Source organism: Hippocampus comes, unplaced genomic scaffold, assembly GCF_001891065.2.
Source record: "Hippocampus comes isolate QL1 unplaced genomic scaffold, H_comes_QL1_v1.1 scaffold321, whole genome shotgun sequence".
Lineage (NCBI taxonomy): Eukaryota > Metazoa > Chordata > Actinopteri > Syngnathiformes > Syngnathidae > Hippocampus > Hippocampus comes.
In genome coordinates, this window is record NW_017804845.1 from 328,404 (window position 1) to 349,387 (window position 20,984).

The 20,984-nt window shown below is 44.1% G+C and overlaps 1 protein-coding gene and 2 long non-coding RNA genes across 3 annotated transcripts in view; 1 reads left to right on the forward strand and 2 right to left on the reverse strand.

The window, feature by feature from the left end:
• myo10l3 (myosin X, like 3) overlaps window positions 1-19,137 on the reverse strand; it is a 63,836-nt gene extending 44,699 nt beyond the window's left edge. The window contains exons 1-3 of the mRNA XM_019875583.1: window positions 18,875-19,137; window positions 8,884-8,982; window positions 319-477 (exon numbers count right to left, since the gene is read on the reverse strand). Of these exons, the coding sequence (XP_019731142.1) occupies window positions 319-477; window positions 8,884-8,982; window positions 18,875-18,895 (279 nt within the window). The 5' untranslated portion in view covers window positions 18,896-19,137. The remainder of the gene's footprint in view (window positions 1-318; window positions 478-8,883; window positions 8,983-18,874) is intronic.
• Window positions 15,143-20,984, forward strand: part of LOC109519250 (uncharacterized) — a 16,024-nt gene continuing 10,182 nt past the window's right edge. Inside the window, exon 1 of the long non-coding RNA XR_002168910.1 lies at window positions 15,143-15,153. This is a non-coding gene — a long non-coding RNA (uncharacterized LOC109519250). The remainder of the gene's footprint in view (window positions 15,154-20,984) is intronic.
• The window catches only part of LOC109519235 (uncharacterized), a 3,121-nt gene continuing 1,616 nt past the window's right edge, over window positions 19,480-20,984 (reverse strand). The window contains exon 2 of the long non-coding RNA XR_002168906.1: window positions 19,480-20,033. This is a non-coding gene — a long non-coding RNA (uncharacterized LOC109519235). The remainder of the gene's footprint in view (window positions 20,034-20,984) is intronic.

A 20,984-nucleotide genomic window follows, 5' to 3' on the forward strand; every position in this document is an offset into this window, starting at 1 on the left:
ACTGAAGCAGAGAACCATTAGCTTTGCCTTGAAGTGCACTGCATTATTAATAGACGCTAATAATGAAAGGATACCTAAATAGAAACTGCAAATGTGTATTCCCGTTGTAGCATGGAAGCGACATGCATGCTGTTAGATTGTGTTTTGGAATAATTGTGATGGTCTCGGTACCCGCGCAAGGTGACAATGGCGGGATTAGTTCAAGTAAATCTCCAGTGAAGGCGGAGGCGCCAAATGCAGGGCCCGCCGCTACGTCTAGACGACACCAGGGAACCCACAAAGGGGCCTCGCCGTACGTGTTCCAACACGGTTCCTTACATAGATGTTGTCTCTCTGGTAGCGCAGAAAGAGGTTGTGCATGATGGCGGCTTCGTGCAGCTCTGCCAGCGTGGACATGTCCTCCACTCCGCGGACGCTGCTGTGGTGCATCGGGTACGCCGTATCCTTGCTGAGCTCCGCCTTGGGCAGGTAGATCACCTGCGATCAGACAGGCACATCGCCGCATTCCAGATGGTGAATGGAGATCTAGCTGGACATGGTGTCTGCATTTATTCGTTAAACGACTACCAGGAACAAAAAAAAAAAAGAAAAAAAAAACACAGGGAGAACAAGCAAACTCAAAGATTCCACCGCAGAATATCAAATTGTGTCTAATATGTTTTGGGCAAATGAAAGTGTAATGGACAAGAAGGTATGATAGGTAAGGGGCGAAGTGGGCGGTTGTAGGGGTTCCCCCACCCCCCCACCTCCCCAAGGCATTACCAGCAGGTCCTCCGAGCCTATTCGGGTTACATCCCAGCAGGGAGCAGACCGCTTGGCTTTAGATTAGAAGACTGCCGAGTCATCACAAATAGACACCGCGCTACCTGGAGGCTCCAAAAATCTGCTGTGCTTGACTGATTGCATATCAGCTTCTTGGTGGTTCTTTGGGGGGAAGGAAATAAACTGAGATACCAAATTGGTCATGGCAGCCTTGAATAAGAAATGAAGCTGCCCTGCTTTGTTGATGTGCTGAACATCGATTTAATCGATGGAGAAATTTGTAGCCTCCAATAACGCGTTCCACACCTTCCTGAAACACCACCAAAAATTGCTGTAACCTCAGAAAAATACCACCGACCAGCATTTTACTTTCGAAACACCTACAGCGCTAAAATTGCTCAAAATAATATGCGTCATGGCCATTAGGGGGCAGTAGAATACATATATGAAATTAGAAGAAGACTTCTCAGTAAACCGCAGCTATATTAGTCTTTTTTTTTTTTTTTTTTTTAATGCAAAAAATATTAATGCAAAGGATAAAGAATACATGTTTGGTGGGGGGGGGGGTGTTATTTTAATGTCTGTTGACATATCAATTTGCTGCACCATTTGTGTTAAAATATCCGTAGTGTTATATAACTACGGCGACATTGTTGCTGTAGCTCCGTGAGCCTCTCTCGATGATTTTTTTGTGACGTGTATTCATGCTAAGTTCGCATATAATGTACGAACAACACATGCACTTATCTTTGTTTTATGTTTCATTTGACAGGGAACGTTGACTCGGACTGTCAGCAAACAACTTCAAGCAACACACTTTGGGCTTTTTTTGAAGGAATTTTTTTGGAATCACTTTGGCATTGGCATTGAGTTATTCTATGCAGAATGATAGTGAAGAACGGGCGTGTGCGAAGGCAAAAGCACAAGAACAAAACGGTCATCTGAGAGGGTTACGATTTTGAGGACAACGACCTCAAGGGGGAAAGGAAGTGTGGTGATGTCATCCACCCAGCAGATTTACAGGCAGCTGAGTGTCAATATCCCCCCCCCCCCGTTTTGAAACTGACAAGTCAGTGTAAGAGCTTGTACCACATGAGTCACTGAGTATTCAGTGAGATCACTTACTTTGTGTGACTGATGCTATTATCAGTGCCTGGAAAATGGACTCTTCAAGAAGGAATCAGCCACTTCCCTCCAGTTCACAGGCACTGAAATTCTTTACATTCTCACGTTTTGCACGGCGGGAGCAAAAAAAAAAAAAAGTTGCAAAAATAAATCAAGCAAGCAACTGTGAGAGGATGTGATCAGGTTTCACTGTCAAAATAAATCAAATATATGAACCAAGTGAGGAATGTCCGGTCGTAGCCGTTTACCGATAGATCGTATCGACTCCATCGTTTTGCCTTGATGTCTCTTTTCACTTCAAGCGACTTTTGTTGTGGATCGCCGGTGAACAATGTCACGTTTGGATTTCACAGCGCAGGCCTCGGGGAGTTTTTCCGCAGCTAAACTCTTCAAAGACGGCCGCAGAAAAGCAAGCGAGAGTTAAGGTTTCACCGTCCTCCGTTTCTGCTTTGGTGCCGGGTCATTCCTGGACAATAATTCACTGCCTTCGGAGCCTCGGTAGACCCTCTTAGATGATTAGCTCGGTTTGACTCCAGTTCGCAACCTCATTAGTGTTGACAAGATGAGTGGTGTCATGATGATCAAACACACACATGTGGCATGTGATTAGAGGAAGACTCAATGCCGACCAAGGCTCATACGGCTTGATGGAGAGTTGTTTGAGCATTTATTCGATATTTACTTTAGATGTAATCCCACTGTCAACCACTAGATGGTGGCACATTTTTGTTTGATACTGTGCAAATTGGGTTAAAGAATGGAAGTATTTCATCTCAGCCTAGTTTTTAATCTTCAGTAAAAACTAGTGTCAAGTCCTATTCAATCCTGCTTTTTATGCCTACAGACAGTGACGGACGGCTCTAGGTTCGTTTCATAACGTAATCATGTGAATATAAGGTTCTTCTTAAAACAATGATATGGGAAGGGATGACGTACGTTTTATTATTTTTCCACAGTGTTCCAGTCGTTTGAGGAAGAGAATTGAAAAGAATATCGCCCCAAAGTAATGCGGAGAGCTTTCATAAACTGCAACGGAGAGTGCAGGTGGTAGTATGCATGGTGTCAAGTATGCCAAAATTGTCCTACTGGTGTGCAAAAACCTCAACTGGTACTTGAAACGCATGACACAGTCATTCTAATAATATACCCTACTACACCAGTGTCAAACTCAAGGCCCGGGGGCCAGATCTGGCCCGCCACGTCATTTTATGTGGCCCGCGAAAGCAAATCAAAGATGACAACTTTCACGATGCTTGATAAAATCTTGACCCCAATTTCAAATTCTCATTTGTAATAAATAAGAGTGATCCTATTTTCTTGTTAACAAACCCGTCATTACAGTAACTTAAACAACAGATAAATAAACCGTTATTCTTGACTCCAAGGGAAGCTGTAACTAAAATCTGGACTGTGACAAAAATGAGTTTGATAATGTACGAACAACACATGCACTTATCTTTGTTTTATGTTTCATTTGACAGGGAACGTTGACTCGGACTGTCAGCAAACAACTTCAAGCAACACACTTTGGGCTTTTTTTGAAGGAATTTTTTTGGAATCACTTTGGCATTGGCATTGAGTTATTCTATGCAGAATGATAGTGAAGAACGGGCGTGTGCGAAGGCAAAAGCACAAGAACAAAACGGTCATCTGAGAGGGTTACGATTTTGAGGACAACGACCTCAAGGGGGAAAGGAAGTGTGGTGATGTCATCCACCCAGCAGATTTACAGGCAGCTGAGTGTCAATATCCCCCCCCCGTTTTGAAACTGACAAGTCAGTGTAAGAGCTTGTACCACATGAGTCACTGAGTATTCAGTGAGATCACTTACTTTGTGTGACTGATGCTATTATCAGTGCCTGGAAAATGGACTCTTCAAGAAGGAATCAGCCACTTCCCTCCAGTTCACAGGCACTGAAATTCTTTACATTCTCACGTTTTGCACGGCGGGAGCAAAAAAAAAAAAAAGTTGCAAAAATAAATCAAGCAAGCAACTGTGAGAGGATGTGATCAGGTTTCACTGTCAAAATAAATCAAATATATGAACCAAGTGAGGAATGTCCGGTCGTAGCCGTTTACCGATAGATCGTATCGACTCCATCGTTTTGCCTTGATGTCTCTTTTCACTTCAAGCGACTTTTGTTGTGGATCGCCGGTGAACAATGTCACGTTTGGATTTCACAGCGCAGGCCTCGGGGAGTTTTTCCGCAGCTAAACTCTTCAAAGACGGCCGCAGAAAAGCAAGCGAGAGTTAAGGTTTCACCGTCCTCCGTTTCTGCTTTGGTGCCGGGTCATTCCTGGACAATAATTCACTGCCTTCGGAGCCTCGGTAGACCCTCTTAGATGATTAGCTCGGTTTGACTCCAGTTCGCAACCTCATTAGTGTTGACAAGATGAGTGGTGTCATGATGATCAAACACACACATGTGGCATGTGATTAGAGGAAGACTCAATGCCGACCAAGGCTCATACGGCTTGATGGAGAGTTGTTTGAGCATTTATTCGATATTTACTTTAGATGTAATCCCACTGTCAACCACTAGATGGTGGCACATTTTTGTTTGATACTGTGCAAATTGGGTTAAAGAATGGAAGTATTTCATCTCAGCCTAGTTTTTAATCTTCAGTAAAAACTAGTGTCAAGTCCTATTCAATCCTGCTTTTTATGCCTACAGACAGTGACGGACGGCTCTAGGTTCGTTTCATAACGTAATCATGTGAATATAAGGTTCTTCTTAAAACAATGATATGGGAAGGGATGACGTACGTTTTATTATTTTTCCACAGTGTTCCAGTCGTTTGAGGAAGAGAATTGAAAAGAATATCGCCCCAAAGTAATGCGGAGAGCTTTCATAAACTGCAACGGAGAGTGCAGGTGGTAGTATGCATGGTGTCAAGTATGCCAAAATTGTCCTACTGGTGTGCAAAAACCTCAACTGGTACTTGAAACGCATGACACAGTCATTCTAATAATATACCCTACTACACCAGTGTCAAACTCAAGGCCCGGGGGCCAGATCTGGCCCGCCACGTCATTTTATGTGGCCCGCGAAAGCAAATCAAAGATGACAACTTTCACGATGCTTGATAAAATCTTGACCCCAATTTCAAATTCTCATTTGTAATAAATAAGAGTGATCCTATTTTCTTGTTAACAAACCCGTCATTACAGTAACTTAAACAACAGATAAATAAACCGTTATTCTTGACTCCAAGGGAAGCTGTAACTAAAATCTGGACTGTGACAAAAATGAGTTTGACACCCTTGCCCTAGTAATTCAACTTGTGTGCTTGACTTCTCTTACTTGCAAGAACAAAGAACGTCCGACTGCAATGACCTTAAACCGAATATGAAGGGTATGGAATAAATGCTCACATGGCTTCCCATAGGAAGGTCTTCTTTTGTTTGCTGCTCAGCGAAACCACACCCTGCCTCGGCCGCTTTGTTCAGCCAGGCTGCGCTACATGAATATTCAGAAAAAGAGGTGGGGGGGTCACCCTCACCGGTCGTGCACAGCGGGCATTCAAAAATCATCGCCTCTTGTGATGCTTTTTGACAAATGTGTTTCGTGTGACGCATTGGGTGCCGAAACTGTAAAAAAGATGTTGGGCGCCACGCATCTTTTGATTTTATACCAACTCAAGTTTGAGAGCATGATCCAAATCTAGCTGACATATATCATCGATCCATCACGGATGCTTGCAAGAATGATTGCGCGAGAGTGCATTCCTATCTTACAGAAAGGCTCCATTGACTTGTAAAAACGAGCTGCCATGGAGTGACCTATTTTTAACATCTGGATGAGACTGAATGTTGGCACCACAACACTTTCCTTGACTTCTTGAAGTCAAGGAAAAAACTATATGCGGAATACAGTACAGAGGCAATGTAAAGACATTGGGGATCAACTGGACCGAGAAGAAATTTCAGTGTCATTTGATCACGTTTTTTGGAGATTTTCTGTGCACATTTTGGCAAGGAAGTTAATTCCACTTTTGGAACGTACTGAGGAAAGTGAGAACATTTGTGGGAAGGGACTCGCCTCCCAGGCAGTAATCTCACTCTGCCTACGTCCAATGTTTTGTCACGATTAGAATTTTTAAAAAAATAATCACTTCTTTTACACTTGTCAAAATTTTACCTAAAGCATTCCTGATTAAAATAAATAAATAAATAAATACTTAATGATGGACAAAACAGTTAAGCAACACTTAAGTATGACATTATCTTTTTTTTAGTATTATAGTGGTGCCATTAGATATTTTATCTTATTTTATTTTTCATAATAAAAATTGCACTCAACAATTTTGCAGTGTGTAAAACAGAAAGTAATAACATTTGCTTTGTAATAACAATGCGAGCACAAAATACGACCGTGCCAAATGTTTTGGCCCTATTTTGTTCTTCTCTGTGGTACATTAATAAAATAAGATTCATCATCATCATTATCATCATCCTCGTAAATTTGATGCCGTTACTTGCCAGAAATTCAACTATATTCGCCATTGGTTGCCATTTTGGCCTTTCAGCACGCCATTAGTAGGAACTGAAAAAATGTTTCTCCTTTTTAATAACGTGGATGTTCCAAGAACAAATCCATGTTCTTCATCGAAGAAAAAAAAATGTCATCCAAAATTCTACAGAAACTACTTTTGTCTAAAACGGTTCTAACTTTCCTGTTAGTTGACAGTACCACTTCCTGCGTTCTCTTTGTGTGCGCCCTGCTCAAAATAACAGACACACTGTTAATCCAGCTGGTGCCATCTGCCCACATTAAAAAACACACACACACACACACACACACAGATGGACACACACGGTCACACACAAACACACGGCACACGACCTCCTGGCTTTTTTTTTTTTTTTTTTTTGTGTACTCTCACCTGATCCCTTTCGTTCAGGTCTGAGACAATGACAAATGCTGATGTGCTGCTTAATGTGACAGCAGCCAAGTCAGGCTGTTAAAGCCCCCCCGCCCCCCTTGCAAGATGAGCACTTTAGGCACCGAGCAGCACCAGTCGACCGCCTGGTAATGGTATATCACCGCCCTGAGGGCGGGAGGTGGGGGGGGCGCTGCCAGGATACATTTACCAAAACAAGCTCTGACTGACAAGGCACCTGTGTGTAAAAATGGCGGGGCCCCAAAACAGAACCTCGGACAGACATGTAATGAGCTCAAACGAGACGTTGAAATCAAAAGCCGGTTATCACGTTCCTGTTGTTCTACGTGATATTTTTAGTATGTCATACACAAATAGGAAAATTACCCGTCCATCCATTTTTCTGTATCGCGTATCCGGATCAGGGTTACAAGACGCGGGCGCCGATCCCAACTAAGAATCTGAAAACTTCAAGCTTTGTGCTTTGGGGGAATTAATGGAAACAAGAGCAAGTAAATTCAATTTAGTGAGTCTGCTCACTCAGATGACACAAATGGACGATGGAAAATGTAATTTTCCGGCTAATGGAGCAAAATATCTTCTCAGTCTCAGCTTGAGACAAATAATCTGCATAAGACACGGGCGCCTTGAAATACAAATTGCCCGCTAACAGAGTTTTTCGGCCCGTTTAGTTCACCAACAAAAATAAATAAATAAAAATGGATGTACGCTCCTGTGTATCGTGGCAGGGGCAGTTTGGCGTTCCTCCATTTTGCTCCAAAGCACACTGAATATTCTCTTTGAAATCTGCTGTAAGAACTGGATGTGGAAATGACGCTAAACGTCTTGATCCTGTGGACACAAATAGTCCTTGATACCTGTTGAGTTACTTCCTACATCGCTGCCCAAAAACCTGTAGGTCACCGAACAACAAAGACGAGACAAGCGAGAGAACACACACAATTCAAAGCTATTTTTCACACGTCTATCATCACTTCACTCTCTCCACGTCCAACCGCGGGGTGCAGGATTTCCTCCAGACACAGACGTTCCACAGGCTCACAAAAGGCGTCGTTTGCAGGGCAGCCGCACACGAAACACGCGTAGGTGAACTTCCTACATGCACACCCACTTTCCGAAATACATGCTCGCGACGGGAGGCGTTAGCTTGCGTTCAGTGGGTCAACGCGAGTTAAGGATCTCATTCGTTTTGTCCGTCGACTAATAGATTTAAATGCGCAACGTGAAACTCAAGATGAAGTGTTGAGTCACCTTTTCAATGTAGTACAAATCTATACAGGAATTTACGGCGCTTCTTAGGACACATGACCCAGTTATACGTTAGCTATGCGTTCATTGGCATCCACCTGTTCCCACTGAGTGCCAAGATGAGTTGAACGTTATACTGTACGCTGGGTACAGATAGATTGTCACATTCTGTCGGTTTGACACAACAGCAACCCCTGCTCATATCTGTCGACGGGAATCTTTATATCGTTTGTATGTGTCGCTGCTCCATGTTTTTACATAGCAGTTGCTTATCATGACAGGAACATGGATGATTGTTCCTGTTAGCTTGTCACATTACAAGTTAGTATTAAGCTAGCAGACTTTTGTTGGGCACAATTCTACAGTTTGGTTTGGACATTTGGGTGTTTCACTAGACAGGTCGACATTTTGTTCTCTGTGGTTTCAAAAGAGGACAAGCGAAGAGTGAGAACAGTGGCAAAGGAATAACTTCAAGTGTGTTAAAGTGTGTCGGAGGGGCAAAGCGGTGAAAATGGTCTCTGTATCCCAGAATTTCACTGATCGCGGTTGGGTTAGGAACATGGATGATTATTTCTGCTAGCTTGTCATTGTTTCACTTTACAGGCTAGCATTAAGCTAGCAGACTTTTGTTGGACACAATTCTATGGTTTGGTTGAACATTTGGGTCTTTCACTGTACAGTACAGTAACATTTTGTGTCGGAGCGGAAAGCTATGAAAATAGTCTGCCTCCCCCAAACAGACTTTTTAAATATCATTTTGAAAGAAAAAAAAAATCATTTGTCAACATGCAGACTGATGAGAGCATAAACCGATCCAATGACCAGAGATGAGTGTCCTCTTACCTTTCCATAGTCAGTGGTGAGGACCAGCGAAGTGTCATCGCCGGAGCTGACGGTGGAGGGCAGGAGTTGTTCCTGATGCCTCAGCCACACACGGGAGCCCTGCGACACCGACATCAAACACCACACCGTTAAGCATCCTAAATCAAGGCTCACTGTAAAAAACACTGGCTGGGTAATAACTCTCATTTTGCATCAACTGTTTGGGTAACTTCATTTTTCCGGGCCATTCCATTCATCATTTCAGGCTAACTTGGCATTTGTAATTATCAACAACTCCCACATAGGTGGGGGGTTAAAAAAAAAAAATAAATAAAAATCTTGAACACGGTTTCAGATTGGATTCTAGACAATTGACAGTGAGACTGTAGTCTACTTTATCAACGTTAACTTCCTGGCCGTTGCAGACGTATGAATTAACAATGCAATCACCGAGCGCAACAACAGGAATCCTGAGGTATGCCTGTCATTTCCTCGCAGCAAAGGAAGATGCATTTATAGACTTGGCAAGCATGTTTGAATGACTGGAAGACAATGCTGGAGAAATGACCGCATTGCTATTCGTCAGCGTCGTAAACAAATGTGCAATTTAGCCCAATTCATCGGAGGACCGTGTGAGGGGGAAAAAAAGAAATCTGGGTGATTCTTCCTCATTGCTCTCCGCTCACCTTTTTGAGCCAATGCAGACTGTTCATCGACTCAAAAAGGAAACACAGAACAAAAAAGGGAATTGTGTTCAACAGAGCATAAAACCGAGCGGATCAATATGCCTGAATTCCACTTGGAAACCTAATGCGGGACAAGGTCGCCACTTTTAGACATCAATCCTCATTAACTATTTAAAAGGAGCGGCCGCGTGCGCGCAACGGGGCGAAACATGTGACATCGGCCTTTTTAAAACACACACCAAGAGAAATTGGTTTGAGACTCTAAATGTACTCTCCAGAAGTAGTCGGTCTCGATTGCTTAGCGATCGCCAAAGTGACTTCCGGCGCCCTTCCGTCAGCTAAGGCAGCTCAGCGAAAAGGGGGCTCTTGTGTCGCATTCCCGAATGTGTGCAAAAAGGGCGGAAACAACGATTACAATAAGTATAGCACGTGCCGATGCATTAGCATAGTTTGATCGTGGGGGGGACTACGCGTGCGCCTCTCTGCCTGGTACCGGCTCGGCATTTTTTGGGGAAGCCGCTTCACGCTCAGGTGCGGATTATTCGGAATTACTGCACAGACAATCAGGTGCTCTTACGTAAGTGGAAATCAAAGAGTCATGCGGTCATTCAAATGTTGGATGTTTTTCTTTTGTTGGATGTTGCTGTGGATAGAAAAACATGTTCCCCAAGGCATTTTGGGGCGGGCTCTCTTCCAAAAAAGGTGCAGTCAGCGGAAGTCCAGCAAACGATGCAGCTTGACGTGACCGTTGGTCATTAATAATTGACGATCGGGTTTTTGTTTTGACATGACTCTGATGATGCTGGATTACGGTAAATCACCATTGGGGGACGGAGAAGAAAACTCTGGCAGGTTTTCCCAAAACTTCTCTCACTCAAGAGCCACATTTGATTTTTTTTTCTTTTTTTTTTTTTTTACTCTGAACATTGGAAACCCAGTAAAAGTTACTTTCGATTCCAATCTTGAGTTTGGTAGGGGCCAGTTCCGATTTCCATCAACTGCTATGGTGCGATTCAGCTCTTAACGCATTTTATTGCATCGTTGGCAAAATATCCAACTTGAACTCTCGCATTTTTCAGTACTGCCCAACAACACTTTTTTTTTCTTTTTTCATTAACTGCTGAATACTACGTTGTCCTACTGCTGGGGTATGACATCACACGACAGCCGAGACCAGGACACGGTTCACCTGGACGGAACCGTACCGCGGAGAGCTGAACTGAATGCTGGCTTTGGACGGCTTTGTGAGGACCAAACTGGATGAGAAAGTACCAAAGGGCCTGAAAACACATTTCTAAAAGCGAAGACTTGAAGACTCTTCTGAAAAACGATTCTTGATTGGTTTTAAATACTGTTCAAACGATAGACAATAATTGGCAGTCGCCTCTTGATGCGTTAAAGGAAGTCTGTGCACTGGACTTCAGGAGTGACCGTGTAGCTCGAGATGGATTCGCCCGGATGCTTTTCTTTCTTTCCAGGCGATCAGTTTGTGATAAAAAAACAGTGTGACGCCGTTTCGGCAACAGATGGCTCTTTCGAAACTCCTCCCCCCCTTGTCGCTGCCTTCATAAAGAGTCTTGTCGCTAAGTCGGGACAAAGGCGGCCGCCTCTGACTGACGGAGATGCTCGGAAGTTAACCAGGTGGAAATTTCCCAAATAAAGACCAGCTGGGACACAATGGGCACATGTAACCCCCCCCACCCCCCAAATCCCTACAATTTAAAATCGCGCAGTGTGGCCCAGCTGAGCGTCCCGCCTTCAACAAAGCTGACCACTTCTTGCTCACTCATCATAACATTCGAATGGGGTGTGGGTCCAAAGTCTTTGCTTCGGGTGAACAGATGTTGCAAGCACTTTTTGCAGTTTTAAATTCCTCATACTGCATGTCACGGTGCAGGCAGAGAGCACTGCTGGGACAGAACCAGTTGACAAGAGTGATCCAAGTAGCCAGAACCCGAAATGATGCGATTTCACGGACAAAAGGCTTTCGTTTCTTCGGCTTCCGCGATAACAAGCGATCAGGAGAGCGCGAACGAAGGAGCCTTAAATATTTTAGTGCTTACACAGGGCAAAGTGCTGCGAACACGAGCGCGGGCGGTATCGAATGATCGGATCAGAAGTCATGACCAAAGAAAGAAAGCTAATCAAAGCGACTCGACCGGGAAACACAAGCTGATGAGTGTCGCTTGCTTCAAACAGGACCGAGTGAACACGACGGGATAGAGATGCGACTCGCCTGATGGCGGGTGCCATTTCCGTGCAATGTTTTCAACTAAAAAGGAGAAGAAACGTGCGGTTTGGCGTGTTTGGCTGAAAAGGCGGCCATTTTGTGTCTCTTCTTTATCTTTTTGGCATGATCATTTGTGTCAACCACATTTGAAGTGAATTCAAGACATCGGACAGCTGTGCCCATAGGACGATGGATCCGAGTTAGATGTTGACTCCACAGCAGCGACGAAGGAGTAGGCAGTCCCTCGCCCCCCCACCCCGCCCCAGACCCCCAATTTACACCTCAAATAATGACACACGGCAGTATTATCATAACAATAGAGATCCAAAGGGGTCATGAAAGTGACCCCTAGGAAGAGGACGAGTGCACGGCAGTCTCGACGACATTAGACCCGCTTCTAAAAGGGTCAAAACAGCAAATTGTTTCTTGCCCTGAGTGTCCATTAAAAAGCCGCTGTGACGATTCTCAATGGGCCGCATCCACGAGACAAATGGGGATGAGTTGCCTGACTTCAGACAGGAAAATTGGTTCTCGCGCGAGGGTCCATTAGAAAGCCGATTGACGATTCCCCAAAGAGCAACACATTCACAAGATGGCAGGAGAAGATTCCTATCTTTAGGCCATTCTGACATGTGACTCGAGCAGCAAGGCCAAAACAAGCTTATTCACATTTTTTTTTCCTTTAAATGCTTTGACAACACATTTCATTCACGTTTTCAAATTTTGGTGATCATGACAAATAGTTTTTGTGCAGATTGCCCTGCAGACTATATCTTAACAACTTTTGAAAACAATGCGGGGTTTTGTCGCTTGTTCCACAAGCAGGAACTCGGGCCAAATTCAAGGATTTCACTCAAATCTGCGCAAATGCTGAGTGAGTGCAACACACACACAGAGGTGAGATTAAACAAGTAGGGCTGAGTTTGACTGGGATGGGAATCGGGGCTAAAGGTCCTTCCAGGTCTTGTGGGTCCCAAATCTTCCAGATGGGTTGAGAGTTTTATTATTTCAAAATAATTCTGGTGCTTTTAGGAAGGCTGGAACAGATTCATGGCATTTTAAGTCATTTCATTTTGGAAAGCGTATTGGATCGATGAGCAAATTCACTTTGGAGCTCAATCACGGAACGAAATCCAGATACTACTGCATTAAGACTCGTAGCATATCACATTAGCGACGCCTGGAAATTACACAGAATAGGTCAGGCTGGTCTTTGTTTGGAGCATTGGATGAAGGGTGGGCCGAGGGCAGGCTGCTTGACCGAGGGCACAAATCGGATGATTAAAAGCAACCCTCCAGCATCTGCGCAGGAAGACATATGAATTAAAGATGACGGAGGAGGCAGCTGATCAGAAATTAGCTAATGGAGGAGGAGGAGCCCCGTGGGGAACAGGGCTTCCCCCTGTCTGGAGGGGGCCAGGGGGTCATTTGGCGTTTATCATGGGGTCTTAGTAGCTGTCTGCCCCCCCACTGAGGCCTTAAAGCAGAAGGTTGCTTTGAAGCGATTTGAATCCACATATTAATGAGACTAATAAGAACAAACGGCAGAGTACTTGCAGATTTGTCAGTCGCCGCGTGCACATGGGATCATCCACGCGGGCGCGTCCAAAGGGTTAGAGAGCCCTTCCCCCCGCGGTCCTCTGACAACGCGAGTTGACTGTCATCCGCAGTGTGTTGGAGAATATGAAACTTGAAGTCAAAGGACGGAGGGAAAAGATTATGATAGAGAGGCTACCTTGTGGGGTGAGGGGCCCAACAATGTACGAACAACTCTTTTTTTTTTCTTTTTTTTTAATCTGTTATTGTTTTTAAATTGTTCTTATGTACAGTGCCTACTACTGGCCAACCGATGAATCAACCGTTATTAGCTCTTTAAAAATAATCGTGATTTTAAAAATCTGGCAATGTTTTGTATGACTTCTTATTTTACATTAACACATCACAACATACAGTAAGACAAAGATAATGACATTCAAAAAACCCTGACCACCCCCTCACCCCCCAAAAAATCGTTTTTTTCCGATTATTCTTTGTTGCAAAGTCAAACAAATACGAAAGGACAAATTATTGTGCAGCTGTCGCTTTGCTTTTGATTAGCGCGGTTCGCTTCACGCGAACAACCAAAGAAAACGTCACGGGCCAACGAAAAGTAACGGCGCCGCGGCGTTGCAAAAATTTGAACACAAAAAGACGAGAAACTGCCGATCAAAAACTTTTGTGATCACTTCACGTGTGATGAGACAGCAATCGCCGTCACAGCAACTGTTGTCCCTCCTACTGTCTGTCGCCTTCAATCCCCTCGGTGCTCATTTGCGGAGAGCAGTCGGGGGTCACACGGCAGGAATACCGCAGACATCCCCGGAATGCTTTTGAGTCAAAGACAGAGGAGTCGGACCGAACGAGACATTTGAGGCTTGCCCGATGTGGTTGATGCAATCGAAGGGTCGATGGAGATTTGGGGTCCAGTTTCACAGCTTTTGACCTCGTCTCATCCTTGACCTGAAATTGCGCCTTTAACGCCATGGTTACGTGGTAGAGTGAAACTCCTCTACAACAAAATCATGTTTGCAGCAAGAAATTTTTCACAACAGGGGAATTTTCACTGTAGCAAATTTGATCTCAGACGTAAACACGAACACACACAAAAAAACGTATATGTGTAATTTTTATTTTTATTCCAATAGTGCATAAGTATGATCATACCATAATTTGACACTTCATACCGCCAGGGTAGAAAGAATAAAAGGAAAGAAATTGCAAAATTTACGATCAGCATTTACTTTCACTTTTCATTGTAGGGGGAGGATTTTTTTTCCACATGGTATTTTTGCCCATGTAGGTTTCATTGTAGAGGAGTTTAACTGTACCCTTGAACCACAGGCTCCAGTTGTTGCCGCAATCCGTTTCAGTTTGAATCGTCGGAAAATGGAAAGCAGAGGCAGAGAGCGATGAACATATTCCATCATCGTCTCACCCACGAGGTAATCACAGGAGGCTAGCAAGGGAAAGTCAGCATCTGGGCCGACAGCAGTAATCACAGGCTGGCTATTATTAAGCCGCAGCGCAAGAAGAGGTTTAAGCTCGACTCTTATTACGAGCTCATAGAGTCAGTCGGGCAAGGGCAGCCAAGGTCAAGGCCAAAAGTCGTTTAGTGTGCCAGGCGAGGCCGCAGTAAACAACGACTTTAATTTTCTCTGGCTAAGCATCCCGGATAACACAGCGCATGCAAATCTAGACTAAGTCCATCCTTTGGTGGCAGTGAAGAGTAAGCAACTTGTCTGGTTTGGAGAATCGACCTCCGGCTGGCACAAACAAGGACGGCAGGCTCAGCGCTCAGCAAAAATAGTGTTATTGCACGTAAGTGAAATAAAAATTGTCGCTAAAATAAATACATCCCGAAAGAAAACAAGAACAGACATTTTTGAAAACATACATTTCAAATGGATTCAACGCAAATGTAAAATGCGGGCTCGCATTTTGAACATCACATGACCAAACCCGTAAAACAGGTGAGGCCGAGGCCACTTTGACTTCACTTTCAGCAGACAGCAGAGGGCAGTGTAGGACCAAATAACACCACCCTGCGATTGATGAAAAGGGATGGATTCATTCTTAGTCCACAAGCGCAATATTCATCAGAATATCATGTTTAGACTAAAGGATTGGATTATTATTAGTATTATTTTTTTTAAGACCTTGAGGGAAGGATGGGTGGTAAGAAACGTGGCTGCATCACGGCCGGCCAACTCAAGCCCTATAAAAAGGGGCATTGGCGGGAGAATGACTCATCAGAAAGCCAGCACAGCAGTACGGGGATTTGAAATTGTGATGTCACTGCGGTAAGTGACAACCACAAATGTTTCCCACTGGATAATGAAAGCTTTCGGTCAGGATGTGATCCTCTGGAAACACGTTCTGTAGGAACATTTTTAAATTTAGTTTCCTTGCTTTTTTTTTTTTTTTAAATGCAACCCTCAGGCCAGAGTGTAGCCCGCCTCTCGCCGCAGGTCAGCTGCGACAGACTTCAGCTCGCACTTGTCTCGAAACAGCAGAAGTGATGGAAAACGAATTCATGAATGGATATTGATTGGGCTCAAAGCCAATTTGGGATGGGCCTCCCTTTGTCCCCCTTGGATGGAGATAGAACACGGCCATAGTGAGCATTGAAAAACATTCATTTGAAGAAAAAAAAATTTCAGACACGTTTCATTTGGGTTATGTCGTATTTTCCGTTCTCTTCTTTTTTTTCCATTTTAGTTTCCTGGTTTTCTTTCACAGACCTTGTAGACCAAGAAGAAGGGATCCGTTGAAAAAGCAGACCACCAGAGCGGCGCTTCTCCAAGTGTGGTTAGCATCGTGCGACAGTTCAGTTGTATTTAACATCAATTTTCAATACATTTATTATTATTATATTGAACTGTGTACAGTTCTTTTCTGAAACATTTATTTTGTGCAATGAAACACTTTGCCCCCCCCCAAGCGGCGCTTCTCAAAGTTGTATTTAACAACAATTTTCAATACATTTATTATTATATTGAACTGTGTACAATTATTTTCTGAAACATTTATTTTGTGCAATGAAACACTTTGCCCCCCCCCCTCACAATTTTGCTGCTGTAGACTCCAAATTTCCCCAGTGTGGGACAAATAAAGGTTATCTTACTTACTTATTTGCTTTCTTGAACAACCGTTTGTTTTTAAACATTTATTTGGGTATAACAGCATTTTAATTTAATCAGTAAGTTTTTTGTTGTTGGTTTTTTTTTTGTGCTTAGTGGATTTGGGGAAGCACTGCATTCGCATGGCGCTGTTGAAACGCTGATGTTTGTTTTTAAACAATTTATGTGGGTATAACAGCATTTAATTGAATCAGTAAGTTTTTTGTTGTTGGTTTTTTTTGTGCTTAGTGGATTTGGGGAAGCACTGCATTCGCATGGCGCTGTTGAAACGCTGACGCGTCAATCCTTACGTTTACTGCCCTTGCATCATCACAAGCTAGCAAAATGGATCAATGAACTCCTGTGCTCTATTGTTACAAAACGCAGTCACTTTAATTATGGAAGAGACGCCTTGAGCTAACACCGACAGCAGGGTGTCAGCAGGAGGTTATCGCAGCACTGACCGGGTCGCCGATAAACAGGCGGGTCAGGTCACAGATGCTGAGAATGCAAATGTGAGCTAGCAAGCTGAAAAACAAAACAAAACCCCAAAGAGCTAAATAACATGATTTCAAATTTCTCAAGTGACCCTTTTGGCAAATCTTGATTACGAGCAGCAACAGCATTCAAAAGGAATGTCTTTTTTTTTGTCTCCTTTCCTTCCTTCCTTGTATCCTCGCCTCACTTCCTGACTTCCTTCCTTGCTAAATCGAGCGTCCGTGTGGCTGGAGGTGGCGGCGCAGTGATCTCAGATGCCTTCAACAGCTGGAGGAAATGACCAGCGCGTTCAGTTACCCTTTTCACAACAATATTCTTCTCCAGCGTGTTGATCCGCTTTGGCTTGAGCTTGAAAAAGCCGACCGGAGTGGATGTTTCAGGGGTGGGAAGAATGCGAGCGGTAACCAAAACCTCAAGCGGCCGCGGCACTTGTACGCGACACGGGATGACATGCCGGCACGGCTGGGAATTTCAGGGGTCGGGGGGGAAAAGGACTCCGGGATTCCGTCTGGTCAGAATACCTTTCAGGGGGAAGGAATCTGGCCTGTAATGCGAGGGTCTGCTCGGAGGGCGTTAACGGGTGTGGAAAGGTCTTCGTTTGACTTCACAGTGTGAGGCAGCTGCCACTTTAAAGGATTGCCCAGTTTAGAATTGAAGGTGGCGGCTCGACAGGATGCTTCACAAAGGCCATAAAGACCGCGTTTCCTCCAAATCCGCACCCTGTGTATCGTCAGTCAGAGCTGAAAAGTCACTGACAAGACAGGGCAGGGCGGACCGGGTGTGGACTGCGGGCAGTGTGGACAGACAGAATGGTCTTCAGCGGGTGTGTCACGCAATCGGAAACCCACCAAGAACTTCAATTTTCAAGCATCAGCGAGAAGCCAGCCAACCTATCAATCAATCGAATGGCTCAGCATGGTTCATGACGAACTCCCAGCCATGAATCAGGCCTCACATTCATCCGAGGCTGACTCACAATAATCCACCCAAGGCTTCTCATCCACGATTCTCTCAAAATTAAATCCGACGAGGCTATCCGTCGGAAGATATATTTGTAAATGTAAAAAAATGTACCCTAATAGCATCCGTACTTATTAACTCCCGATTATTGTATATTTATTTCAAAAAAGAGCTGTCCCAAAATAAAGTAATCCCGCGAGTCACATCCCGTTCCCATCACTGCTTGCAGATGTGTGAGTCACAACAGTGTGACCCATCAAGTCTAAACAATGACAGCACCCATGTGTGTCTGCGTCTCTGTGGAGTTGACAGGTGAAGTCTACTTGCATCCACTCCACACTCACAAACTGCTTGGGACTTCCAAATAAAAACAAGAGGAAAACATGTGCTGTCAAAGCGCCACACGTGAAGAAGTGCATTGACATTGTCATGTGGCTCTGCTTGCTTGTAACGGGATTATCGGAGCACAATTGAAACGGATTGTTGTGACATGTTGTCGCGGGGGGATGCCTATCAAGGAAGTACAAGTCAGAATAGGGAGGACATTTTCTGTCCTTTCCAGAAACAAACATACACTTGGGTTAATAATTGGTGTAACTTGGTGGAAAAGTGGGAGAAGTTACCTGCAGAAAACCCACACAATCAAAGAGGGAAAAAGCAGTCTCCACAGTGGGAGGCCAGAAACTGAATTTGAACCCCTGAACTTAGAACTGTGAACCACTAGACCACTGAGCCATATAAACATATAAATAGCCAAACATAAATATATATTTAACGGTCCGTTTTTCATAAATGGTGGTGGCTAAATTGTCCTCCAGTTCTGAAATGACGAGATGGGAATACGAAATGGAGATTTTTGTTGTTCTTTTGTGTCGTTACAGATGGAAAACTGTCAGCGCGACGAGGACGAAACTAATAAAAAATGACTTTTAAACCTGAAAGACAAACTTAAAAGTACGCGGGGAAATAAGCGACTTTACCTCCAAGAAGAATGTCTCCATGTTGACGAGGTCCGACCTGACGTCCCTTTGTAGTCTGACTTGAGCGGGACCACAGTCGATGAGGTGAGGAAAAAGCCTTACTCCATTTCAAAATCTCTTCCTGTGCCCAGCCGGCTGCTAAGTTTCTGGGTCACAAATAACACATGGCCCGCTCGGTTCGGATAACTTTCAGTATTCTTTGCCCCGGCTGTGGGCCGGAGGAGAGCGTTATGGGACTACTGTTGTTTTGTGTGTCTGCATCTGTTTGTGTGTGCTCGCGCAAGTGTGTACGTGCGCGCGTGTTTGTGTGTGCGTCGTGCCATTCATTTGAGAGCCGGCACATTATGCGAGGGGGCGGGGCTAGGGCGTGGTGAAGCGGGCAGGAGGATAGTACGGAATCCGAGAAAGTTTAAGAATAACGAGATCGCTTTGCCAGTACAGAATTCCTGAAATGGACCCCTTTTTTTTTTTTTGGGAGAGGAACAAAGGCTTGAGGGTTTTGTGTGTGTGTGTGTGTGTGTGTGTGTGTGTGTGTGTGTGTGTGTGTGTGTGTGTCTCACACGTGCATCTCCAAATGAAAGAGAGGAGGTCAATAAGCACACAAATCGGTGTCAAGTTTTATTATCTGCCAGCAAAGTAGAGGTCAGGGACGATTAAAATGGCTTTTCAATATAAATTGCATATTGTCTGTATGGTGTCCCTGAAGTCTGGATAGATATGCAATTGGGGAGGAAAAAAAAGTGTACATCATCTCCAACATTTCTGATGCAATCGGCAAGATTCAATATACAATCACTCCCTACAAAAGGAAAAATTAAACATACCATGACTACGTCATAACATGAAATAACTGGCAAAAGAATTCCATGAACATATTTATCCGCATAATAGAGACAAAAATAACCAACACTAGTTTTTGTTTAATTAAACTAATACATTTATTAAACTTTTTTTTAAATAATTCCGATGCAGTTGTTAAAAAGGTTGCTTTTTTTCCGAGCTGTGATAAACAAGTAGGCATGCAGATGTCCTGTTTGTGCTCCATTGAGGTCCATTGGTGGCAAGCAGCCACCAGCGGCGGCTCCAGCAGCCAAACCTCAAGCATAAAGACAGCTGATGGATGCCCGCGGAGACCATTTCACAATCAATTCACTGTCTCCTGATGAAAAAAAAAAAAAAAGGAAAAAAATGCTGAATGTGACGATGTGTACTAAACAAAACCAGCAGGCGTCATTCAGGTGTCGTGAGCAACAATGCAAATGGCTCTTTAGTATTATTGTCTGCGGTTACCAACCAACTCAGTTCAATAAACTGGATTGATTGTATAAAATGTGCCACCGGAAGGCTATTGAACAGCGCAGCCATTGATCAGCTGTTGTTTTTTTTCCCCTTCAATAAGTTATCCTTTAATACAGCAGTGGGTGGGCGGGGCTTCGGGGGGGGGGCGGCACAGAGTAACAAAGCTGCCAGCTGTCGCAACCTCCAAGACAAGCGTGGATGTGAGAGATCCAAAAGAGCCACGTCGAGTCAGTTCAAAAGTGATCTCCAATTCTCCTACACTTGAATGTTTTCTTTTTGGGCCTTCTTTGGAATCTCGCCTGAATTAAAAATCATACCACCACTAACACATTGTAACCATCATGCGGAACAGTTCGGGATCAATATTCATCTAATCATGTGAAAACATTTTTTTTTTTTAAACAAAATGTAATTCCTACAGTCAAAGTTGACTTGCTCTAACCAACCAATCAGAGGATGGAAAAAATGCTGACGTCCACAAGGGCCAGCGCGCTGACCCTGTGAGGATGAATTTTGGAATTCCATTGGTCAAAAGGAGAAAAGACTTATCATAGGCAAGGAAATATGATGACATCCCGTTTGGGTTTGTAGCCTTAAAGTGGAGGAAGCAGTTGGAATTTACAACATATCTTCCTCAAGCAATCGTGCCAAACCTTCCGACTCAGATGTGTTCCCATGACTCCCCACGCTGTCCACATCCTGCTTGTTTATTGAGCTTCCACAGCGGCATGGCATTCAATTCCCACATTACTTTAGGCAACCTGGAATACTGTACATGGGGCGGGGGGGGGGGGGGCGGGCGGGTTGAAAA